Below are 24,663 nucleotides of genomic sequence, written 5' to 3' on the forward strand. Positions count from 1 at the left end.
GAGATCCAGTGTTTACACGTCCAACCTGATTTTCCACCCCCGCTCAGCTTCTTCCTCCCTCCTTTATTGACCGCATTGTGCCCCAGGCCCGGAGAACATTTTGGGTCTAGCTAAATAACAGTCTCTTGGGGGGAGACATCCTCCGTCAATTTTAAGGGTAAATTTTACAAAAATACAGTCCCAATGGAGAGCTTTGCCCACCAAGGGAGCACATGGAGAAATCATAGGGAGCATGTCCATGATTTCACCAAATACAATCCTGGTGTGCAAGGATCCACACCAAAGTGTACATTCATAAAACTGATTCTAAGAGTAAAAGTACTTCCCCACTTCAGCAATGTTCCCTTTAAATCTGAGGAGTTTTATGTTAAATGTAATGGAAAATAAACAGCCATTTTGTATGTTGCAATGAGCATTTTCAATAATGTGCCATGATGGAAATCTATCAGTATATATCTATATATAAAAGAGGTTTGCTTCTAACATTACTTCAAATGCCACACTTTCTTACAGATGCTAAATAATCTTAAGAAAGCATATAAAAAAAGAGAGTGGAAGTCAGTCATTTCCTGCTGCTTTTCTGCTCTTGGGATTATAAAAATGCTTTGGAGTTATTGTGAGAATGCAGTAACTCCCACAGAAGCATGGCCCAGTCCTCCACAGTGTTCTTGCACAATACGGTGTCTGTTGTAACTTTGATCATACAAACCAACCTGAACCAGCTGTGAAATCCAATTGAAAATATTGGAAATCTCTTAAAATTTATAAGCAGGGAAGAGATAAATCCAAGGAAAATGTTTTATTGAGGAGTGCGGTATTTAAAGCCAGATGACAGATTTTGCCTCCCTATTATTCACAGTATCTACAGTAGTGATCTCAGTCTTTGATGACAACAGAGTGTAGGGTCCATGGACTAACTGGCTTGTTATTGTGCCTTTATGGTAGTTGTGATGAAATATTCCATTCATCACTCATCAGTATTTCTCTGCCTGTGACTGTGGTTGGTTTCAGTTTCATTTCCATTGTATTGTACTGTGTGTAGGGCTCCGCCCATACCTGGCTCCTATGTAAGCTGGCCCAGCCTGCAGCACATCCAGTACGGCAGACCTCTGGATGGAAGATACATTCTCCTCTGTGTGTTACCTTCTAAGTCAATAAAAGCCTTGTTTTGTTTCGCTAACATCGCGTCTCGGATTTATTGAGGCACATCAATTTTATTGACTTAATTTTCAACACAATGGATCAACTCTTGAAACCCGAACGTTTGGATTTGGACCAGCATGCTTCGGACGCATCGGCACGCTTCGGACACTGGTTTATGTGTATGGAATTCTTCCTGGACAATTCCGCAGCCGTCAAAGATGCTACGGACGCTGCGAGTATGAAACTCGGAATTCTGCGGAATTGGGTAAGCCACCGGGTTTACCCCCTCATCCAAGACGCCGACACGTACCCGGCCGCCTGCGACATCTTAAAGGCGCATTACCAGCAGCCTACGAATGAGGTGTATGCTAGGCATCTGCTCGCTACTTGTGCACAGCGACCTGGGGAATCGGTGGAGGAGTTCCTAGGCACCCTGAAAACGCTTGGCAAAGACTGCAAGTGCCAAGATGTAAAAGCCGCAGTGTACACTGACGAGCTTGTTCGCGATGCCTTTATCACAGGCCTCAGCTCCACTTACATCCGGCAGAGACTGCTGGAAAAAACGGGATTGGACCTGAAACAGGCTGCGGACACAGCACGATCCCTGGATGTGGCCCAGAGAAACTCGGACGCCTACTCTTCAGCCCGCGCCGTCCACGCCGCCACGTGTGCACCAAGGGCGCCGCCATCTTGGAAGGCATCTTCCCTGCCCGGCAGCCCGACACCGTCGGGGCCCCGCTCTCCCCCCAGAAGCCCTACGACAGCCGCGACGCGTCGGGGACCCAACTGTTACTTCTGCGGGCAGCCGAAGCACACCAGAAACCTGTGCCCGGCGAAAGGCACCACCTGCTTTAAGTGTGGTAAGAAGGGGCACTTCGGGAAGGTGTGCAGAGGGAACCCCGCCGGAAAACCCGCCACCGCCGCGTGTGCGCCGTGGGAGCGGCCATCTTGGACGCCATCTTGCCCGACCTCGTGGGGTCCGCCATCCTGTGAGCAGACAGCGTGGATGCCATCTTGTCTCGATCAGGGCCTTACAGTGGCATCGGTCACAGTGGACCAGACCAGGCCACACCCGCTATCCAAATCAATGGTGGACATCGAGGTAAACGGGTGCAGGGTTAAATGTTTAATTGACAGTGGAAGCACGGAGAGTTTTATCCACCCTGAACTGGTACAACAACTCTCCCTAAAGGTGGTCCCTACTCGGGGTACCATCTCTATGGCTGATAAAACCCAGACATCGACCATTATGGGTTACTGCACGGTACAATTGTCCGTTAACGGAACTGTATACGACAATTTTAAAGTATTAATCATGAAGAATCTATGTGCGAGCGTGATCTTGGGCCTTGATTTCCAGTGCTACCACCAAAGCATCACGCTCAATTACGGTGGGTCCCAGCCGCCCCTCACAGTGTGCGGTCTGGCTACCCTGAAGGTAAAGCCGCCTTCGCTATTCGCGAACCTTACCCCTAACTGCTGGCCAATAGCGACCAAAAGCAGGAGGTACAGCTGGGAGGACAGGCGGTTTATCGCGACCGAGGTAGACAGGCTCCTGAAAGAGCGCATTATTGAACACAGCAATAGCCCGTGGCGCGCCCAAGTGGTGGTGGTAAGGGGTAGCGAGAAGAAACGGATGGTGATCGACTATAGCCAAACGATCAACAGGTACACCCAACTAGACGCCTACCCGCTACCCCGCATATCAGAAATGGTGAACCAAATCGCCCAATACCGGGTGTTCTCCACCATCGACCTCAAGTCAGCGTACCACCAGCTCCCTATCAGACCAGAGGACCGCCCGTACACCGCCTTCGAGGCGAACGGACGCCTCTACCAATTCCTCAGAGTCCCCTTTGGGGTGACGAATGGGGTCTCGGTCTTCCAGAGGGAGATGGACCGCATGGTCGATGACCACCACTTGCAGGCAACCTTCCCCTACCTCGACAACGTCACCATCTGCGGTCACAACCAGCAGGATCACGGCTCGAACCTCGAGAGGTTCCTGAAAACCGCACAAAAACTCAACCTCACCTACAACGAGGACAAGTGCATTTACAACACCACGCGCCTCTGCATACTAGGCAGCGTGGTGGAGAATGGGGAAATCGGACCAGACCCCGACCGATTGCGCCCCCTACGGGAGCTGCCCCTGCCCAACACTCCCAAAGCCCTGAAAAGGTGCCTGGGGTTATTTTCTTATTATTCCCAATGGGTCCCCAACTACTCCGACAAAGCCCGCCCCCTCTTGAAAGCATCCTCTTTTCCGCTCTCTGCTGAGGCCCATGCCGCCTTCAAAAGCATTAAGCAGGATATTGAGCGGGCCACGCTACAGGCAGTGGACGAGAACACTCCCTTTCAAGTGGAAAGTGATGCGTCTGACTTTGCCTTGGCGGCCACCCTCAACCAGGCGGGCGGCCCGTAGCTTTCTTCTCGAGGACCCTCCAAGGGCCCGAGATCAGACACTCCTCCGTAGAAAAGGAGGCCCAAGCCATCGTGGAGGCAGTGCACCACTGGCGCCACTACCTAGCCGGCAAACGCTTCACCCTACTTACCGACCAGCGGTCGGTAGCGTTTATGTTCAATAATAAACAGAGGGGGAAGATTAAAAATGATAAGATTCTTAGGTGGCGGATCGAGCTCGCCACCTTCGATTATGACATCATTTACCGGCCAGGGGCCCTTAACGAATCCCCCGACGCCCTCTCACGAGGGATGTGTGCCAGCGCCACCGGGGATCGGCTACAGACCCTCCACAATGACCTCTGCCACCCAGGGGTCACGCGGCTGTTCCACTTCATAAAGTCCCGCAACTTACCCTACTCGATTGAGGAAGTTCGGTCCCTGACCAGGAACTGTCGCACTTGCGCTGAGTGCAAGCCTCGGTTCTACCGCCCAGATAGAGCCCACTTAATCAAAGCTACACGGCCCTTTGAGCGGCTCAGCTTAGATTTCAAGGGCCCCCTCCCGTCCGTCGACTGCAATGTTTACTTCCTGAACATTGTGGACGAATACTCTCGTTTCCCATTCGCCTTCCCCTTCCCAGACATGACCAGCGCCACGGTCATTAAATGCCTCAACAGCCTGTTCTGCCTGTTCGGTATGCCGAGCTACATCCATACGGATAGGGGGGCGTCCTTCATGAGTGAAGAGCTACGCCAGTACATGCTGTCCAGGGGGATCGCCACGAGCCGTACCACCAGCTACAACCCCCGGGGTAACGGTCAAGTGGAGCGAGAGAACGGGACAGTATGGAAAGCAGTCACTCTAGCTCTAAGGACCAAAGGCCTCCCTATCTCCCGCTGGCAGGAAGTCCTCCCAGATGTGCTCCATTCGATACGGTCGCTATTGTGTACTGCCACTAATGCCACGCTGATGCACTATCAATTGCTACAAAAGACTGGAAATTGAGAAAGTAATAAACAGGCTTTTATTACCAAAGAACAGAGCATGCCTCTTGTGGTTGCCTGGTATCCAAAAGGGCCGGGGGCTGCCGAGCAGCGACCTTTATACCCAGCCATGAGGGTGGAGCCAGGGGTGGAGTCAGCTGAGGCATGCACAGACAAGTACAACAATATGCAAGAGTGAACAACAGTACTAACAGTGAACAACAGTACTAACAACAGTGGTTTACCACATTCACCCCTTGTTTAGAATTGAGTCCGGCGGGGTGAAGTGCACTAAAAATTCGTGTACTGAAGTCTATCAGGAGGCCTTGTAAGCCGTCCTGAGCATCGCAGCAGCGGCGGTGATGGTGCAGCATCCAACGTTGAACCCGGTGTCTCGTTCAGAGGAGGAGTAGCAGGTGGCGAACCCTGGGGCTGCTGCATGCCGTCTACAGGGGTCAGAGCATGGGTAATGGGAGGTAGCGATGGTGGTCTCTCAGAGGCACCCGAAGGTGCGAGGTCTCGTGCGGGGACTGTGTCCTGGGGGTAGGCAGGAGTAGCGGTGGGTGGCGAAGAGGGTGTTTCAGGAGCACCCGCAGGTGTGAGGTCTCGAATGGAGACTGTGTCCTCCCGCCCGTCCGGGTACACCACGTAAGCATACTGCGGGTTGGCGTGGAGGAGGCTCACCCTCTCGACCAGGGGGTCCGCCTTATGGGTCCTCACGTGCTTCCGCAGTAGGACGGGGCCTGGAGAAGTCAGCCATGTTGGTAGCGAAATCCCCGACGTGGACTTCCTGGGGAAGGAGAACATTCTCTCGTGAGGAGTGGCATTGGTGGGTGTACAGAGCAGCGACCGAATGGAATGGAGCGCCGCAGGGAGGACCTCCTGCCAGCGGGAGGTCGGAAGGCCCTTAGATTTTAAGTTTAAAAGGATTGCCTTCCAGACTGTCGCATTCTCCCTTTCCACCTGGCCGTTACCCCGGGGGTTGTAGCTGGTGGTCCTGCTTGTAGCAATGCCTCTCGCGAGCAGGTACTGCCGAAGTTCGTTGCTCATAAAAGATGAGCCCCTGTCGCTATGGATATAGCTAGGGAAACCGAACAATGCGAAGAGGTCATTCAGACATTTAATGACCGTGGTACTGGTCATGTCCGAGCAAGGGATGGCAAACGGGAAACGGGAGTACTCATCAATTATATTGAGGAAGTACACATTGCGGTCAGAGGAGGGGAGGGGCCCTTTAAAATCGATGCTCAGCCGCTCGAAGGGGCGCGTGGCTTTGATCAGGCTCGCTCTGTCTGGCCTATAAAAATGCGGCTTGCACTCGGCACAGATCTGGCAGTTCCTGGTCATGGTCCTGACCTCCTCGATGGAGTAGGGCAGGTTACGGGATTTGATAAAATGGAAGAACCTGGTGACCCCCGGGTGGCAGAGGTCATTGTGGAGGGTCTGTAATCTATCAACCTGCGCGTTGGCGCACGTACCACGTGATAGGGCATCTGGGGGCTCATTGAGTTTCCCGGGCCGGTACAAGATATCGTAATTGTAGGTGGAGAGTTCGATTCTCCACCTTAATATCTTGTCATTCTTGATTTTGCCCCGCTGCTTATTATGAAACATAAAAGCTACTGAACGCTGGTCAGTGAGCAGGGTAAATCGTTTTCCGGCCAGGTAATGCCGCCAATGTCGCACGGCTTCCACAATGGCCTGGGCCTCCTTTTCGACAGAGGAGTGTCGAATCTCGGGGCCCTGGAGGGTCCTTGAGAAAAAGGCCACGGGTCTCCCCGCCTGGTTAAGGGTTGCAGCTAGGGCGAAGTCGGATGCGTCGCTCTCCACTTGAAAAGGGAGGGACTCATCCACAGCGTGCATTGTGGCCTTTGCAATATCGCTTTTTATGAGAGTGAAGGCTGCACAGGCCTCTGCTGTCAGGGGGAAGGAGGCAGACTTGATGAGGGGTCGGGCTTTATCCGCATAGTTGGGCACCCACTGAGCATAGTAAGAGAAAAACCCCAGGCATCTCTTCAGTGCTTTCTGGCAGTGGGGGAGGGGGAGCTCCATAAGAGGGCGCATTCTATCGGGGTCTGGGCCAATGACTCCGTTCTCCACTACGCAGCCAAGAATAGCAAGGCGCTTAGTACGAAACATACATTTGTCTTTGTTGTATGTGAGATTCAGCCGCTGGGCCGTCCGGAGGAATTTCCCTAGATTAACGTCGTGGTCCTGCTGGTCGTGGCCGCAGATGGTGACGTTGTCTAGATATGGGAAAGTGGCCTGGAGCGCGTTCTGGTCAACCATCCGGTCCATCTCCCGTTGGAAGATAGAAACTCCGTTGGTGACACCGAAGGGAACTCTGAGAAAGTGATAGAGCCGACCGTCAGCTTCAAAAGCTGTGTACTGGCGGTCCTCAGCCCTGATGGGGAGCTGGTGGTATGCCGACTTCAGATCAATTGTCGAGAACACCTGGTATTGTGCTATCTGATTGACCATGTCAGATATGCGGGGGAGTGGGTATGCATCCAACTGGGTGTAGCGATTGATCGTCTGGCTGTAGTCAATAACTAGGCGCTGTTTTCCGCCAGTCTTCACCACCACCACTTGTGCTCGCCATGGGCTATTGCTGCTCTCGATAATCCCTTCCTTCAGGAGTCTCGCTACCTCGGATTTAATGAAACCCCTATCCCCGGCACTGTAACACCTACTTTTGGTAGCGATGGGCTTACAGTCGCGGGTGAGGTTAGCGAACAAGGAAGGGGGGGGACTTTAAGGGTGGAGAGGCTGCAAATGGCGCGCGGCGGGCGATTTAAAAACTGCTGGCTGCAGACCGTGAGAGGGGGGAGGGGTCCACCGTACGCTAAAGTGACACTCTTAAGGTGGCACTGAAAATCCAACCCCAGTAGGACGGCAGCGCAGAGATCGGGCAGGACCAGAAGTTTAAAATTTTTGTATTCAGTACCCCGCACCGAAAGAGTCACCGTACAGTAGCCACCGACTTCCGCTGACTGGGCTTTGGAAGCCATAGAGATGCGATGACGCGTCGGCAGGACCGGGAGAGAGTAACTGCGCACCGTGTCGGGGTGTATAAAACTCTCCGTGCTCCCGCTGTCAAAAAGGCAGGTAGTGGCGCGGCCGTTTACCGTAATGTCCATCATGGACCTGGACAGTTGATGCGGGAGAGATTGATCCAGCGTCACGGAAGCCAGCGTATGTTCAAGCGCGTCGATGCGGTCGTCCGATGAGGCGGTGGTGGAGTCCGGGTCCCTCGTAACCGAAGTCGGAGGCGTCCAAGATGGCGGACAAAATGGCGGCGCCCACGGTCCCGATCCCCACGCGGCTGGGGGAGCCCAAGATGGCGGGCAAGATGGCTGCGCCCACGGTTCGCACGCGGCGCTGCTGGCGTTAGCGGTCTTCCCTTTGCAGGCGCTAACGTAGTGACCTTTCTTCCCGCAGCCGGAGCAGGTAGCATTCTTCGTGGGGCAGCGTGCTCTAGGGTGTTTAGCTTGGCCACAAAAATAGCATTTTTGTGCCTTGGACATCGCTGCAGCAGTCGGAGGTGGCGGTCCCATGGCCCAAGATTGCGGCGTCCACGGCGCGGGGCGATTAGGGGAGAAAGCGTCCATATTTCTGTGAGCCGCGTCGAGCGAGAGCGCGAGGGACACTGCCTTTGTCAGGTCTATTTCACCCTTCTCCAGCAGCCTCTGCCGGGAGTAGTCGGACCTTAGACCCGCAACGAAAGCGTCTCGTATCAGTCCCTCCGCATGTGCCGCGGCCGATACTTCCTTGCAGTCGCATCCGCGTCCGAGTACCCACAGTGCCCGTAGGAAGGCCTCCACCGATTCCCCGGGCTGCTGTCTGCGAGATCTTAAAAGGTGCCTGGCATAGACCGTGTTAACCGGGCGTGCATACTGCCCTTTCAGTAGGTCGATAGCCGCCGCGTAGGTCGTCGCATCTTGGATTAAAGTATAGACTTGGTGGCTCACCTTCGAGGCCAGGATTTTCAGTTTATTTTCATCAAGAGTCACGGTCGAGGCTTCCAGATACGCCTCAAAGCAACGCAGCCATTGTGCGAATTTAGTCGACGAACCCGCTTCTTGGGGGTCTAGGTCCAGGCATGTTGGTCTGAGGGCTCGCAGCAGCGCCTGCTGCTCAGCATTTTGCACCATCGGTTGATCAGCATCCGCAGCCAACATTTAACTTTGGTAATAAAATTGATGCACTATCAATTGCTACAAAAGACTGGAAATTGAGAAAGTAATAAACAGGCTTTTATTACCAAAGAACAGAGCATGCCTCTTGTGGTTGCCTGGTATCCAAAAGGGCCGGGGGCTGCCGAGCAGCGACCTTTATACCCAGCCATGAGGGTGGAGCCAGGGGTGGAGTCAGCTGAGGCATGCACAGACAAGTACAACAATATGCAAGAGTGAACAACAGTACTAACAGTGAACAACAGTACTAACAACAGTGGTGAACAACAATACTAACAACAGTGGTTTACCACACACGCCTCATGAGCGAATGTTTGTCTTTCCCCGGAAATCCACCTCAGGCGTATTCATGCCGTCATGGCTCTCCACCCCAGGTCCGGTATTCGTGCGAAGGCATGTGAGGGGCCACAAGACGGACCCTCTCATGGAGTCAGTGCACCTACTCCACGCCAACCCCCAATACGCGTATGTCCGGCACGCCGATGGAAGGGAGGACACCGTGTCCATAAAAGACGTCGCCCCAGCCGGTAACGACAACAACCACGACAACAGCAGCAACAACGACCACAGCAACTCTTACCCACCCACTACTCTTTCATCACCCCCAGAAGAACATCGACCAACGGTACCCCCACCAACTACCCCTTCAACAACCCTGGCGGCACACCCGGCAGAGACCCAGGAGGCCACCGGGGACACCCAGCCGACACCCGCGGCACCACAACAGCCACGTCGGTCGCAGAGGACTATCAAACCCCCGAACAGACTAAATCTATAGAAGGGGTGAATGTGATGAAATATTCCATTCATCACTCATCAGTATTTCTCTGCCTGTGACTGTGGTTGGTTTCAGTTTCATTTCCATTGTATTTTCTGTGTGTAGGGCTCCGCCCATACCTGGCTCCTATGTAAGCTGGCCCAGCCTGCAGCACATCCAGTACGGCAGACCTCTGGATGGAAGATACATTCTCCTCTGTGTGTTACCTTCTAAGTCAATAAAAAGCCTTGTTTTGTTTCGCTAACATCGAGTCTCGGATTTATTGAGGCACATCAGTAGTCCTTGCCCTTTGATTTCTGAGGCAGCGCATTCTACAGAAAGTTAATAGAAAGTCATTGTGGCTTAAGAACAAAACTTACCGTGACAATTGTGTAGTGGTTAGCAAACGTTTTGGTGGGGTACATGGCTCTCAGGTACTGGGAATGTGTTCCACAGGTTTCTGGAATAATGACATCAAGTTTAGTTCTATTTCAATAAAGTCAAATGAAATTTCATATCATTTCAGTTGGATTCTCGTGATGTGATTTCACTGTAGTTTTAGTGACATGGTTCAAAATCGATGTAGTTGAGTTACACAGCGGAGAAACACTATAGTTTGAGGGGCATTTGCACTGTAATTGTAGTGTAACTGCAATTATCATGCAAATGCAACCTAAATCTGCAGTCAGCGGCTGATCTGACACCAGAGCAAAGGAAAGCGAGACACCTTGAACTCAAAAATTACTTTTTACCGACACTAAACTAAGAGTGTAAATGCACCTACAGAATCACTGCAGTTTGACTCACATGGTATGTTAGGAACATGATTTCATTCTGAACAAACCAACCTGAACCAGCTGTGAAATCCAATTGAAAATATTGGAAATCCCCTAACATTTATAATGAGGAAAGAGATACACCCAGGAAAAATATTTTATTGAAGAGTCGTGCAATCTGGGGATTTTTACTCAACTTTGTTATTCCCAAATTAATACTCAGTCCTAATTCTAGATTAATTCTGAGGGAATGTATGTAAAAAAAAAAATCAGCTCCACCTTTTGTGGCAACAGTCATTTTCAGATGTGTCAAATAATAAGAATGTCAGGCAGATTTCCCTCCTTAGTGTTTGGGTATATTGAATCGCCTGTCCAGCATGCATAGAGGAGAATCAGGCGGGAGCTTCGCGCACCTGTGATGAACGCTGCCTGGTTTTCTGTCCATTATTTTAAGTGGGTTGAAATTCAGGCTGGCTGCATTACAGGCGAGCAATTCTCCCCGGTGATCCTTTCCACTCAAGTGCTTCGCTCGAGGCCTTCCGCGACCGGTGGGCGCCGCGGGGACTGGAGTGCATCATCACCCCGGCCAACAACATTTTAATTTAATTTGTTAAGTTTTATTTAAAGTTTTATTAGTTACAGATTATTTGTTTTAGCACCCAAACCAAGAGTACACAAGTGCTATAAGAGCAAAATCTGTCCTTCATTTTTAGTTAGTTTTTAATTTCAGTAAAGCTGCTTTTTAATTTAAAAAAAACTTTGCATCAAAGTTTTCAAGTTGTTTGAAGACGATTAAACAAGATTACACTCTTCTTTAAACATGGTTCTGGTCAGTCACAGTGCCTGATCTTTACTATCAGCAGGAATATTCTTGGGGATTGGGATCCCGCTCCGCCGACGGAAGTGCTGTAGAACGAAACTCCTGTCCACCCACAGCAAAGGACGCAGATTCCCTCCCAAATCAGGGGAATGGGATCATTAGCATAGTCAGGGCGGGCACCTGCCATGATAGGTTAGTCAAAGGCTGAGCAGCTCACACATCCCCCAATATGAGGCCCTGAGGTCCTTCCTAGATTGAAGAAAAAGTTAGTAAATGTTTCTTCAGCTCTTAAGGGAACCACATGTCTTTTAATTAAAGGTAATCAATCCCAGGGTCAATTATCTTGGTCCTGACTGTTTCTAGGACCTTTCCAAGGGCCTCAATGGAACTCATGATAACTCTCCATTTTGGGCTTTCAAGGGTATAATGGAAAGAATTCCCGGGGCAGCGCAGGAGCGCCCCAAGATACATTTCCTTGGCACGGAAGTGGGGGGCGGGGGGGAATGTGGACAGAGGACATGCCCACTCCCTAACCAGAATTTAGGGAGTTTCTTATATAGGACAAAATCCTGGTTGAACTTGGTTCCAACCCAAACTCCAGCACCCCCCAACCCACTTGCCACTTCCTCTGGCCCCCGGAATTTCAAGCCCTTGATATTTAGTTAATTAGAAGATTGTAAAGGCAATGCCTCTTCTTAGGTTTTGATATAACCCCTTCTACATAATAATAACATCATCTATTTGGCACTTTATTGTAGAGGAGAGAAAAAAAGGGAACAGATATGGTAACGGACACAGAATCTCAGAGAAAGAGATTAAGCTAGGTGATCAAAAGCTTGGTCAAAAGATGGGCTTTCTGAAAGGTTTTTAAAAGTGGAAAAGGAGAAAGAGAGGTATCTAAGCTTTGGACCAGTTGGAGTTTATGGAGGGTGGAAGATTAGAGGCTAGTGAGGAGAACATTCGAGAAATGCACTTTGGGGACACCTGCTGGTAGGAGCATGCACTATTGGAAATAAAAACAGAAAATGCTGGAGATACTCAGCAGGTCAGGCAGCATCTGTGAAGAGAGAAACAGAGTTACACTTCATCTAGAGCCATCCTTTGTTTCTTAACCTGTCCCATTACCATCTCCTTTTGCCTTGAATGTCTCTTAATGTCTCTTAACTTCTCCTGCCTTCTATCCTATCACATACCTTCCCTTTTGTTCTTTCATCCCCTCCCCCCTTTCCCAGCCCCTACACTTGCTTAAAAATCTGTTCCATTTCCTGCTTTTTTCCAGTTCTGACAAAAGGTCATCGACCTGAAACGTTAACTCTGTTTCTCTCTTCACAGATGCTGCCTGACCTGCTGAGTATCTCCAGCATTTTCTGTTTTTATTTCAGATTTCCAGCATCTGTCTGCAGTATTTTCTTTTTGTATTAGTGCACTATTGGAAAGACATGGTCTCAAAAGCTGTATATGGAAGATCTGTGCACAGTGGAATACTTGTATCTGTTTTAAATCTCACTTTCATAACGTTTCAAAAAAATATCATTTTAATTTTACAATTTTACCACAGAAGTGGTTAGAATTTCAATCTATATTTTAAGAATAGGACTTAATTGCTATTTTTTAAAGCATACTTTGTGTATGCTTGTAGCACTTTGAAGAATTACATTTGAATTCACTTATTTTCAAGGTAACTACAACACAGATTTGAAAAGGTTAAATCATGGTAAAGATCAAATGGATTGAAATCGTGCTGTGTGTTATTAGTAACATAATACCTTTGTACAAAATTCCTTTTTTATAAAGACATTAATCCATTTATTTATTGCCTTTGTTAAAATAGACAGGAGAGTTTCATATGAATGTGTTAACACTTTAAGTACTACTGCTGTACAGCATAATTTCAACCAAAAAACTGCGTCTGTTTTTGGGTGCAAGCACATATTCCAGCAGGTTGAATGCTTTCAGCTTGTGCCTATTTTCAGTTACTTACTGAGTTTGTCAATAACTGGCAGTAATGAGTACCAGGTCTCTAAATACTCGGCTCTGAAACCATCTAATGAAATTAGTATCAAAGGTGGGCGAGAAAACCTGAAATTCAAGGACCACATGTTATTATATTATTTATTATTACTGTATAACTTACAGACGTGTACTGAGGTATACATCACTCCTTTAACTTATTCTAAATTCAACAGCAAACCTAATTTGCTGGCCGTACTGTTCAATGTCAGCCAGTAAAAAAGAGTACAAAACCTAAAGTCCTACATAGCGGTATAGTTTGTTCTGTGTACAAAGTTAAAGAATAAAGCCCCGAAAATCCACTGGCCTTTCTGGCACATTCCCAGCCTAAGTTCACAAGGAGCACAGTGGAAGGCCTAGGAATTAGTCCAGGGCCCAGGTGTGCCGGGTCCCAGCCTGCCCTCTGACTTTCCAGGGTTGTCTGTTTGAGGCAGTATTTCAATCCGCCCCGACTGCAGAAGAGGTGCGCCGGGAAAAGGAATTCCCAGGTCGAGGACTTCTTTAGCCCCAGCCAGAGTACCTTCGGATGGCTGGTATGTCGGGAGAAATGACATGTACCTGCCTCCCATCCAGAGTCTGTGGGACCCACCTGGGAATTCATGCCAGGGTCTAGGCCTGGAACCCTGCAGAATTCTGCCTGCCTTCCTGATAGGTCCCTAAAAACATGCGTTTCAGACCAGGGCCGTCATATAAAGAAAGACTTGCATTTATATAGCGCCTGTCACGCCCTCAGGATGTCTCAAAGTGCTGTACAGCCAACAAAGTACTTTTGAAGTGCAGTCACTGTTGTAATGTAGGAAGTGCGGCAGCCATTTCTCACCCCACAAACAGCAATGTGATAATGACCAGATAGTCTGTTTTAGTGATGTTGGTTGAGGGATAAATATTGGCCAGGACACCAGGAAGAACTCCCCTGCTCTTCTTCTAATAGTGCCATGAGATCCTTTACGTTCACTTGAGAGGGTAGACGGGGCCTCGGTTTAACATCTGAAAGACAGAACCTCCGATGTGTCTGCCTCGATCTTGTGCTCAAGACTTGGAGTGGGACTTAAGCACATGACCTTCTGACTCAGAGGCGAGAGTGTTACCCACTGAACCACAGCTGACATAGGCTGGCAGCCTGTCACTGCCGCTACCCTCCGCCTTACCCAAACCCCCCACTCTGGCAGCCGCCCAAGATGCACCCAAAGTGTTGTGGGCACCTTCCAGTTTTATTTAAATGAAGGAATCTTCCTCAATCCCCAAATGCTCTGACCAGGTCAGCAGCAGAGGTTTCCTGTGGGCAGTTCCCAGTACTTAGACCGGGATCAGAAGCCCGTGGATTTATGGGACTTAAGGCATCTACTAAACTGGGTAAATTTAGATGACAGTTAGAAAAATAATTTTACAGACAAAGCAAAATATACACTGGTCTAGCAAATCAAATAATGATTTCTTTTGATGTAATCTGTCCATTTTTGTAATTCTAAGTGCAGCTGCCTTTTCCTGCTCTCTCTAGAACACAAGCCATTGAGCCGATGTATTCTTCGAGTTATAGCATCGCTTACCCTGCGGGACATTGAGGAGCACTAATTTCTTCACACTCATCTTCCACCCAGGACGTTTCCGCTAGACAAGAAGCAAAATCACTGAAATTAGCTTTTGAAATTTGAAAGAGATTATCACACTCAGATCACACTTTACATTTTCATTAAATTCTTGGGGGGAAAAATTCAGTTGGTAGCACCACCCATTAATGCCTTAAGAGGGCGCTAAGTGGGGCACAAACCAACTAGCGCCCGGGCGCGGCGATATTTACGCTGCTCACGAAATTGACTAGACATTTTGCGGCGGTGCTAAACATTACCGCCACGATCTCCTGCACCGGCAGGTCGTGACGTCAGTCGAGTGCGCAACGCCCCGGTAGCGCCCCGGACTGGATATTGAGTGGCGCCCCCTGCCTTACCGCCTGCCGCTAGCAATGACAGGTTGAGGGGAGCGTTTTGCAGTCAGGAAGGGACTGGGGGAGCGCTATTTAAAGGCAACCGCTTCCTGCCTTTTTTTGTTGATGACATTTTTGCACCACGCATTCTGAGAGAGAGAGAGAGAGAGACTTCTGGAGAGATTCTACACTGTGTGAAGGAGTTTTGGGTACTGAGCAGCACTTTGCAGGTTCATTTTGATTTGCCCTTCCTTGTATCTATTTAGAAGAGACTGTGGGGGCTGCACTCTGAGCTCTTTCCCTGGGCCTCTCCATTGTTCTTTCCAGCAGATTTGATGTACAGGTCTCTCCAGGCCGAGATTCAAGGCTGCAATGAACAGGATGTGGATGGAGAGCAAGATCGACCCTCCCCTTTAAGATAAAAACAGAAAATGCTGGAGAAACTCAGCAGGTCAAGCAGCATCTGTGAAGAGAGAAACAGAGTTAACGTTTCAGGTCGATGACCATTCATCAGAACTCCCCTTTAAGAATTGGCCAGTGCCAGTGTGTCTGTGTTCCATTGCTGACTGACATCACATGAGCTTCGCCAGCGCTGTGAGTTAGCTCCTTGGCCTTTGCGCCTTAAGACAGATGTGAAGCGCCTGATTTAGCGCTCCAATCACCTCCAGGGGCGATAAAAGCCAAGTTTGCTGTCAGAGGCGATAATTAGCGCCAGGCGCTAAACTTTGCGCACGGCCGATAATGGCGCCCCAAACGGGGTGATACTGAATTTTTCCCCCTTGCTGTGTTCGTCACCCATAACTGTACTTACAACAGGCAGGAATCCTATTGTCTCAAATACTTGCCACACACAAATGATACTTCAATTTGTGTTTTAACTGAGATTACACCACAGGACCAGTTGCCTTTTGTCATTCAATTGACGAGATTTAACTGTGAATTGCTCTATGATAGTTCTGAGTCATTATTACGACATGGAGACCGGTTACGAGTGGACCCGCACGGATCAGTATTAGGACCATTACTCTTCACAATCTGTCTTTCTGATCTGGATGAAGGTGTTGCGGGCACTGGCTGCAAGTCTGCAGATAACACAAAGGCTTGTGCCAGTGTCAGAACACTGAATGAGAAAAGATTACAACCCGATCTAGATGTGATGAGAGAAAGGGCCCACATCTCACAGTAAACATTTAATGTAGATAAATGTAGTGTTATGTATGTAGGGTAGGGCTAATACTAAGTATGTGTATACTCTGTTGAGTTCAGAATTAAAGTCTGTTGAGCAGGAAAGTGCCATGGTGTTATGCTGCACGAGTCTCTAAAGGTTCCCGAATACCACCGAGAGGCTATAGCAAAAACACATAGAGTATTGGGATGTATAGCCAGGACAATCCAATATAAAGCAAGAAACACCATAGTGTCCTTGTACAAGACCTTGATTAGGCCTCATCTAGAATACTGTGTCTAGTCCCCTCACATGGTGGAAGATAGAGGCCCTGGGAAAGGTTCAGAGAAGGACCACGAGATTAATACTGTACTGTTTAAAAATCCTTACTTTCACAATAGGTTCAAAAAGGTATTTTTACTGTACAAAAGCATTAGGTTAGGGAGAACGAGAGGATATGCGTGTACATTACAGAAGAATAGAACTATGTTAGATGTCAGGTGCGGTTTCTTTTCGCAGACAATCGGTGACTTTTGGAATAAGTTGCTGGATTATGCAATGACTCTGGATTCACTGCTAAAAGATTCAAAGGGGAGCTGGACAAGTTTCTGGAGTTGGCCGATATCGCTGGGTGCATAGAACATAAGAACAAAGAACATAAGAAATAGGAGCAGGAGTAGGCCAACCGGCCCCTCAAGCCTGCTCCACCATTCAATAAGATCATGGCTGATCTGATCTAACCTCAAATCTTCTATCACTCTCCATCCCACCCGAACCCATGTGATCTCCCGGGAGAGGCAAAAAACCAGATAAAAAACCCAATGGCCAATTTGAGAGAAAAAATCTGGGAAATTCCAAAGATGTGCGGGTTAGGTTGATTGGCTATGATAAAAATTGACCCTTAGTGTTAGGGGGATTAAATACGTGGGGTTACGTGGATAGGGTGGGATATGTGTTGGTGTAGGGGTTACGGGGATTGGGTGGGATATGTGTCGGTGCAGGCTCGATGGGCCGAAATGGCCTCTATCTGTACTGTGAGGTTTCTGTGATTCTGTGATTCTGTGATTCCTCTCCGACCCATCTAGGCGATCGAAACTCTTCCAGGAGATCACTGTCCCTATATTTTCTACAGTACTTACCTTCTGTAAAGGCGACCTCCACCCCAGCCAGGAACAGGAATAAAACCATCTCCTGAAATCTAACACAGAATTAGAACACAAGAAGTAGGAACAGAACCAGGCTACACGGCCCCTGGGCCCGCTCCACTACCCACAGGGCCATGACCATTCCGAACCTAGACTCATGTCCAATTTCCTGCCCGCTCCCCGTAACCCTTAACTCCCTTTACTTCTAGGAAACTATCTATTTCTGTTTTAAATTTATTTAATGATGTAGCTTCCACAGCTTTCTGGGGCAGCAAATTCCACAAACCTACCACCCTCTGAGTGAAGAAGTTTCTCCTCATCTCAGTTTTGAAAGAGAAGCCCCTTATTTTAAGATTGTGCCCCCTAGCTCTAGTTTCACCCATCATTGGGAACATCCTCACCGCATCCACCCGATCAAGCCCCTTCACAATCTTATATGTTTCAATAAGATCGCCTCTCATTCTTCTGAACTCCAATGAGTAGAGTCCCAATCTACTCAACCTCTCCTCATATGACCACCCCCTCATTCCCGGGATTAACCGAGTGAACCTTCTTTGTACTGACTCGAGAGCAAGTATGTCTTTTCTTAAGTATGGACACCAAAACTGTATGCAGTATTCCAGGTGCGGTCTCACCAATACCTTGTATAACTGCAGCAATACCTCCCTGTTTTTATATTCTATCCCCCTAGCAATAAAAGCCAACATTCCATTGGCCTTCTTGATCACTTGCTGCACCTGCATACTAACTTTTTGAGTTTCGTGCACCAGGACCCCCAGATCCCTTTGTACTTCAGTACTTTCCAGTTTCTTGCCATTAAGATAATAACTTGCTCTATGATTTTTCCTGCCAAAGTGCATAACCTCACACTTTCCAGTATTGTATTCCATCTGCCAAATCTCTGCCCACTTACTTAGCCTGTCTATGTCCCCTTGCAGGTTTTTTATGTCCTCCTCACTCACCACTTTCCCTCCCATCTTAGTATCATCTGCAAACTTTGATATGTTACACTCAGTCCCCTCCTCCAAATCGTTAATATAGATTGTAAAGAGTTGGGGACCCAGCACTGACCCCTGCGGAACACCACTAGTTACTGATTGCCAGTCTGAGAATGAACCATTTATCCCAACTCCCTGCTTTCTGTTAGAGAGCCAATAGCTAGGTGGAATGTACCTCATTGTCACTGTTATCTCCTGGAACAAGTTTTTGATCAACTTTGGGGGCCAGAGGGGTATTTCCCAGATGTATTTTTGCATAAATTGGCCCAGAGATTTATTTTTAACCTGCCAGGAGATTACACGGCTGCTAGTGGGTAGGGAGAATTCTGGGCCACGGTGCTTAGTTGCACAATGACTAAATAGGGCAGACTCTATGAACCAACTAGTCCTTTTCTGTCTGCATTTTTTGTATGTTTATATGTAGTACCTACGACCTGACCCTTGAATCTCAGCTCTAATTATTTTTGTGAGTGCCCAGCCTGCCTGATAAGCTAATATTGGTCTTCTTACCTTAACAGGAGGAGAGTCCCTGTTGACAGACCATAGTAAAATCACCAGTAGTAATAATTTGGAAATTTAATTTCAATCTGCTGCTTTACAGGAAGTAAAAATTTGCACATTTGAAACTCTTTACCTTTACAAACAGTCTTGTAATCAGTGCAGCAATCATTATTTTGCAGACAATCATCAGAGCATGAACAGTGGCTCTTGGGTAAACGTTTCTCGCCACAGCGGAACTTGGTGCATGTCCAGAGCTCAGCTGAATTACAAACATATCCAGTTAATCTACCTTATTAACTAGGAGAAGAAAATGCACACAATTAGAATGGCAACCACTGGTTACTATGTACTTGCCATTCTGAATTAAAAAGCAATAGCATTTTATCACGTCAGAAATATTTTAAGTGGTTAACATATAATAAATTATTGTGCATGCAGTGACTGTTGTTATGTAGTCAAAGACTGCCAGCATTTTGTACATAGTGAGGTCCTATTAGCAACAATAAGATGAATGACCAGTTAATCTGTTTTTGTTTGAGGGAGGGGTACTGGTCAGGAACCAGAAGATATCAATAGCGCAAGAATAAGCCACTGGAACAGGCAGCAGACCCTCAGTTTAATATCTCACTTCACTTTAAGACAGTTACATTTTTCCAACACTTGTAAACAAATGCCTACTCACTGCAACCTAGCCTCTAGCTAGGTAATTGTGGTTAGTCCAGGGATCAAACAGAGAATCCTTGTCATTGCATTCTGGTTTACTGGATGTACCCCATGCCCTCATGTGATTTCCTTGACTTAGGTAGATGGTATAATAAACACTCTATCAGACTATGGCTTAACCCATAAACACCTAATCCAATTTATTGAATATTAAACAGATAAATAAACGTATTAAACACAAACAGTAGATTTACAGTAATTAATTTGCCATTCCCCTTGGAATAACAAAAACAATAAAAGTGCATCACCTGTGCTAACCCTCCATGTAAAACTGAACTTTGAAATATGGTCGCTGACTGTACTTGAAGGGGAAAAATTTTCAGGGCTATGGGGAAAGAGCTGGAGAGTGGGATTAATTTGATTGCTCTTTCAAAGAGTCGGCACAAGCACGATGGTCCAATGGCCTCCTTCTGTGCTCTATGATTCCACTGAGTCTTGCAAGGCACTTCACTATCATCAAGTCTCTGAGTTGTCCCTATTCCTCGTGGCTTCAAACTGGCACAAAGTCAGCCTCAGATATATCATTGAAGTCTTTGAAGATACATTGAAGCAAAGCTATAAGAATGTATCTCTCATATCTATATTAGATGGTCAACCATTCACAGAATTCAAAATGGCATTTGTCTAAACGAATACAGATGCCAATCAAACATATAGTTCAAAAAGAACAACATAATACCGTGTTTATGCCAGTGCTCAAATCCTGGAGTGGGACTTTAATTTAAACTTTCTGACTCCGAGGTAGAGGTGTACCACCGGAGCTAAACTGACACTATAAATAATATATTCCATTAATTGAGCTATGACTTCAAATGTTTGGTAAATTCATGGCTGATTTAATAAAGTGTCAGGGGTAAGTGGTGTGGCGGTGTTTGATCTTCAGAGTATAAATTCCTACCTCTGCTGCTGACACTGACACTGACATAACGAGGCAGCCAATTTCCACACAGCAGAAACTTTACAAATAGCAATGAGATTAATGACTGGATAGTCTGTTTTAGTGATGTTTAGGTTAAATATTGGCCAGGGCACAGGAAGAATTCCCTGCCCTTCCTCTAATCGTGCCATGGGATCTTTAACATGCAGCTGAGAGGGCAGATGGGGCCTCAGTTTAACATCTCATCCAAAAGATGGTACCTCTGATTGTGCAGCATTCCCTCAGTACTGTACTGGAGTGTCAGCTTAGTGTGCTCCAGTCTTTGGACTCAGAGGCAAGAGTGCTACCACTGAGCCACGGCTAACATTTGTATGGCTTGTAACATGGAAATATTTACACCAACTTCAGAACACAACTCATCATGGAAGCGCTTGAATGTGTAAACCATGAATTGGAAAATATTTATTACAAGTAATAAAAAAGTTGTAAATAGCTGCAATAGGTAAGACATAAGATTGTCTTAGAATAATAATGCAGAACTCAGTGAAATAACACATACAATCCTCTCACCAGATAAAAATGATATACAGGTCTGAGAAAAACACATCCCAAAGATTAAGGTTTATATTTTCCTGTTTTGGGTACAATCTGTGGTAGTCTGGAAATAGTGCACGAGTTATACTTTCCATTATGCATAAAATTGAGATTTTTTTTTTACTAAACTTTGTGGAAATGAACAGCAAAAGGAAGTAAACCTTAATTGGAAAGAGCCCTAACAGAGTGGAGGAACAGAGACATTTAAGGTCTTAGATAACTGCACTCCTACCGGCATTTGAAAGTTGAGAGTGGAGGTAGAAAATGCCAATAAAAAGGCTAATGGAATGTTGGGTTTTATACACAGGGATGCTGAATGTAAAAGCAAGGAAGAGCTGTTTAATTTGTACAGGGTATTGATTTGGCCATTATAGGAAGGATATCAGACCCATAGAAAGGATGTAGCTCGAGGGGATGAATGGCCTACTCCTGTTCCTATGTTCCAAAAAGTTCACTAGAATGATGCCAGGAATTAGAATGATACTAGGAAATAGAGATACTTTTAGCACCCCGAAAAAATTATCGTCCCCACGGCCGGAATTCACCGGTAGTGCCCCAAGAGGGAGGTGGGGCACTACTGGAAGCACCTTGCCTGCCTCTTGGGGCGCTGCGAGTGAATATCACGGCGCTACGTGCCGCAGCGTCATGCTCTGTGGCACATCGTGCTGTGGTACCGCAGGTCTTCCTCCCATTATTAAAGGGGAGGGGCTAGCGCAGAGCGACCCGGGGCCCAGCTGGGCCAGCTGGGCCACCAGGGATTGAACAGCCGGCAAAAAAGCCTGGCACTCAAGAGATGTGCCGGGCTCATGGAGCGCAGCCGGCACCCCGCGGGGGAGCTGCAGAGGAGGCCGGGGACAGCAACGGGGGCAGGTACTGGCAGGCGGCCAGCAACAAAAATGGCCGCCCGGCACCTCCCCTTTAATTTGCACTGCCCCAACCACAGGTAGGCCCCCCTGACCCCGTCGGACATAGTGTCTAGCGGTAAGTCAGGGGGCGCTACAGGAGATTGCGGCCAGAACGCGAGCCGGGTGCTGCTCACAGCGATCATGTCATCACCGGCGGCGCAGCGCTGCGGGGCGCTAACGGTTACCGCCGCCACTAACCTCCAGCTGAATTTCGTGGGAGGCATTGGCGGCGCCGCGCCCAGGTGCTAGTTGCTCTGCACCCCATTTGCGCCCTCTTAGGGCACTAACGGGAGGCGCAAAGCAACTGAATTTTTAGGCCCAATGGTCTTTTTTTCAGTGGAAGGGAGAAATTTAAGATGGGATTTATTAGAGATTTTCAAAATTATGAAAGCTTTTGATACTAAATGTTATAAATCTCATCATCATAAAGAAACTACTCATGAAATAACACTGGACGGCCAGCTGGTGGCGCCGTCCAAGGAGAATAAATACTCGGGCGTGGGCCCAGCTTGCCCAGGGACATTTTGTAAGACAGGAACTAGTGAAGTACAACTAGACCTCCATGTTCTGAAACAAGTTGATTAAAGCCTTGCTTTATACTCAAACCAAGTGCGTAGTGAGTTTTATTACATCAATTTAATTAACTTGATATCGACTCCATGCTCTGAGTGATTTCAGGAACAACCAGCTATGACTTCAATTGCAGAAGAGAACTCTTGCATAGTAATCAATCCATCATGGACAAACTACTCAGACCCGCCCGTCTTGACCTGGACCCGAATTCACCTACAACTGCTAAGGTATGGAAACACTGGTACTTTCAGCAACTTCCTCAGGGTGTGTGGTGAGAATGTTCCTGATAAATTAGAGATACTTGCCAATTATGTATCTCCTCATGTGTTTGACTATATCGAAGACTGTGTAGACTATGACTCCGCTATCCTAATATTACAGCGACTATATGTTAAGGCCCCAAACGAAATTTTTGCTCGGCATCTACTGGCCACAACTCGACAACAACCCGGGGAATCACTTGACGAATTCCTTCAGAAACTTCGCAGGCTCAGCAAGGATTGTAATCTTAAAGATGTCACAGCTGAGCAGTACCAGGAGGAGTTATTTTGTGATTCCTTTATTAATGGGATCGCGTCTCCCTTCATACGCCAGCGTCTGTTGGAGAATAAAACCCTCGAATTACAGGCTGCCTATGACCAGGAATGTTCCCTGGACTTAGCAAAGAGGAATGCAGATACCTATCTTTTACCTCGTGCAAGGACTGCTGCTATCACTTTTAATGACTCCTTTGATAGGTCTCGGGTGGAAGCCCTCACTGATGATGACTCTAACCTAGCGGATGACAACCCTACCCTAGAAGCCTTCACTGATGATGACCCCGCTCTAGCAGCATCTTGGCAATCTGGAAGGAAGTGTGTCTTCTGTGGAGGTCCGTTCCATTATAGGAAATTTTGTCCCGCTCGTAATGCAACCTGCAATCATTACAGCAAGAAAGGTCACTTTTCTAAAGTAAGCCAGTCAAGAGCCTCTGTTAGTAAGAAAGGCCACTTTTCTAAGGTATACCTCTCGAGAGCTCCTGTTAGTTTTGCAGCTACTATCTATAAAACTGCTCCTCCCCCAAGAACCACTACTAAGGTTACAGCTGTCAAGGGTAAAACTGCCCCTCCTGCCACCACAGCTGTTTTTCCCCTAAGTCTGTCCCATGCAGCCATGAAGGTTTCGGTAAATGGAGACATTTTGAGTGCACTAATCGACTCATGCAGCTCTGACAGCTTCATTAGTGAGCGGGTGGTCAGTAAGCTAAAACTGCGTATTTACCCCTCAGACAGGGAAATTGCAATGGCTCTGACGACACTGACCACCAATTCTTCCGGCTTTTGTCTTGTCAACCTTATTCTCAATGGCCGCACTTATTTCTCCACCCGGCTCGGGGTGCTCAAAAACCTATGCAGTGACATGCTCCTGGGACAGGATTTCCAGAAACAACACAAAAGACTCACTTTCGAGTTTGGAGGGTCAAAGCCGGAGCTTACTATTTCCAAAGTATCGTTTTGTGTGCGTTTGGCGGCTTCGCTCGACGAGCCCTCCTTGTTTGCCAATCTTTCCCCCCGACGTGAGCCCATAGTCACTAAATCACGATGTTTCAGCCAAGATGATCGATCCTTTATCGAGACAGAAATCTCTCGCCTTCTAGCTGACGGTATCATTGAGCCATGTTCATCTTCCTGGCAGGCTCAAGTCGTCATTGTTAAAAATCCTCTGAAGCAACACAAGAAAGGTCTTTGCATCGATTACTCACAAACTATTAATCAGTATACTGACCTGGATGCCTACCCACTACCACGCATCGATGACATAGTCAATAACCTTGCCAACTACAAGGTATTTTCAACTTTTGATTTAAAGAGCGCATATCATCAAGTACCGTTAAAGGGCTCTGACAAAAAGTATATGGCCTTTGAGGCCAATGGTCGGCTTTACCAGTTTTGTCGCCTTCCATTTGGGGTCACCAATGGGGTGGCCATCTTTCAACGGGCAATGGATAGCCTAGTCAAACAGGAGAACTTAATGGACACTTTTCCATATCTGGATAATATCACCATTGCTGGTCATGGCCAGGAGCATGATGCCAATCTCCAGAAATATTTTGACGTTCACCGTCATCACAACTTAACCTTAAATGAGTCCAAATCTGTGAAATCAGTACCATCAGTCAACATCCTTGGCT

The 24,663-nt window shown here is 47.6% G+C and overlaps 1 protein-coding gene across 1 annotated transcript in view; it reads right to left on the reverse strand.

The window, feature by feature from the left end:
• Positions 1–24,663, reverse strand: part of LOC147112660 (ectonucleotide pyrophosphatase/phosphodiesterase family member 3) — a 156,753-nt gene that overhangs the window by 85,151 nt on the left and 46,939 nt on the right. Inside the window, exons 4-7 of the mRNA XM_085997123.1 lie at positions 18,955–19,080; positions 14,639–14,699; positions 13,063–13,160; positions 9,866–9,945 (exon numbers count right to left, since the gene is read on the reverse strand). Coding sequence (XP_085853249.1) covers positions 9,866–9,945; positions 13,063–13,160; positions 14,639–14,699; positions 18,955–19,080 — 365 coding nt within the window. The remainder of the gene's footprint in view (positions 1–9,865; positions 9,946–13,062; positions 13,161–14,638; positions 14,700–18,954; positions 19,081–24,663) is intronic.

The sequence above is a fragment of the Somniosus microcephalus genome, chromosome 9 (genome assembly GCF_052327205.1).
Source record: "Somniosus microcephalus isolate GS21.2 chromosome 9, FLI_Smic_1.0, whole genome shotgun sequence".
NCBI lineage: Eukaryota > Metazoa > Chordata > Chondrichthyes > Squaliformes > Somniosidae > Somniosus > Somniosus microcephalus.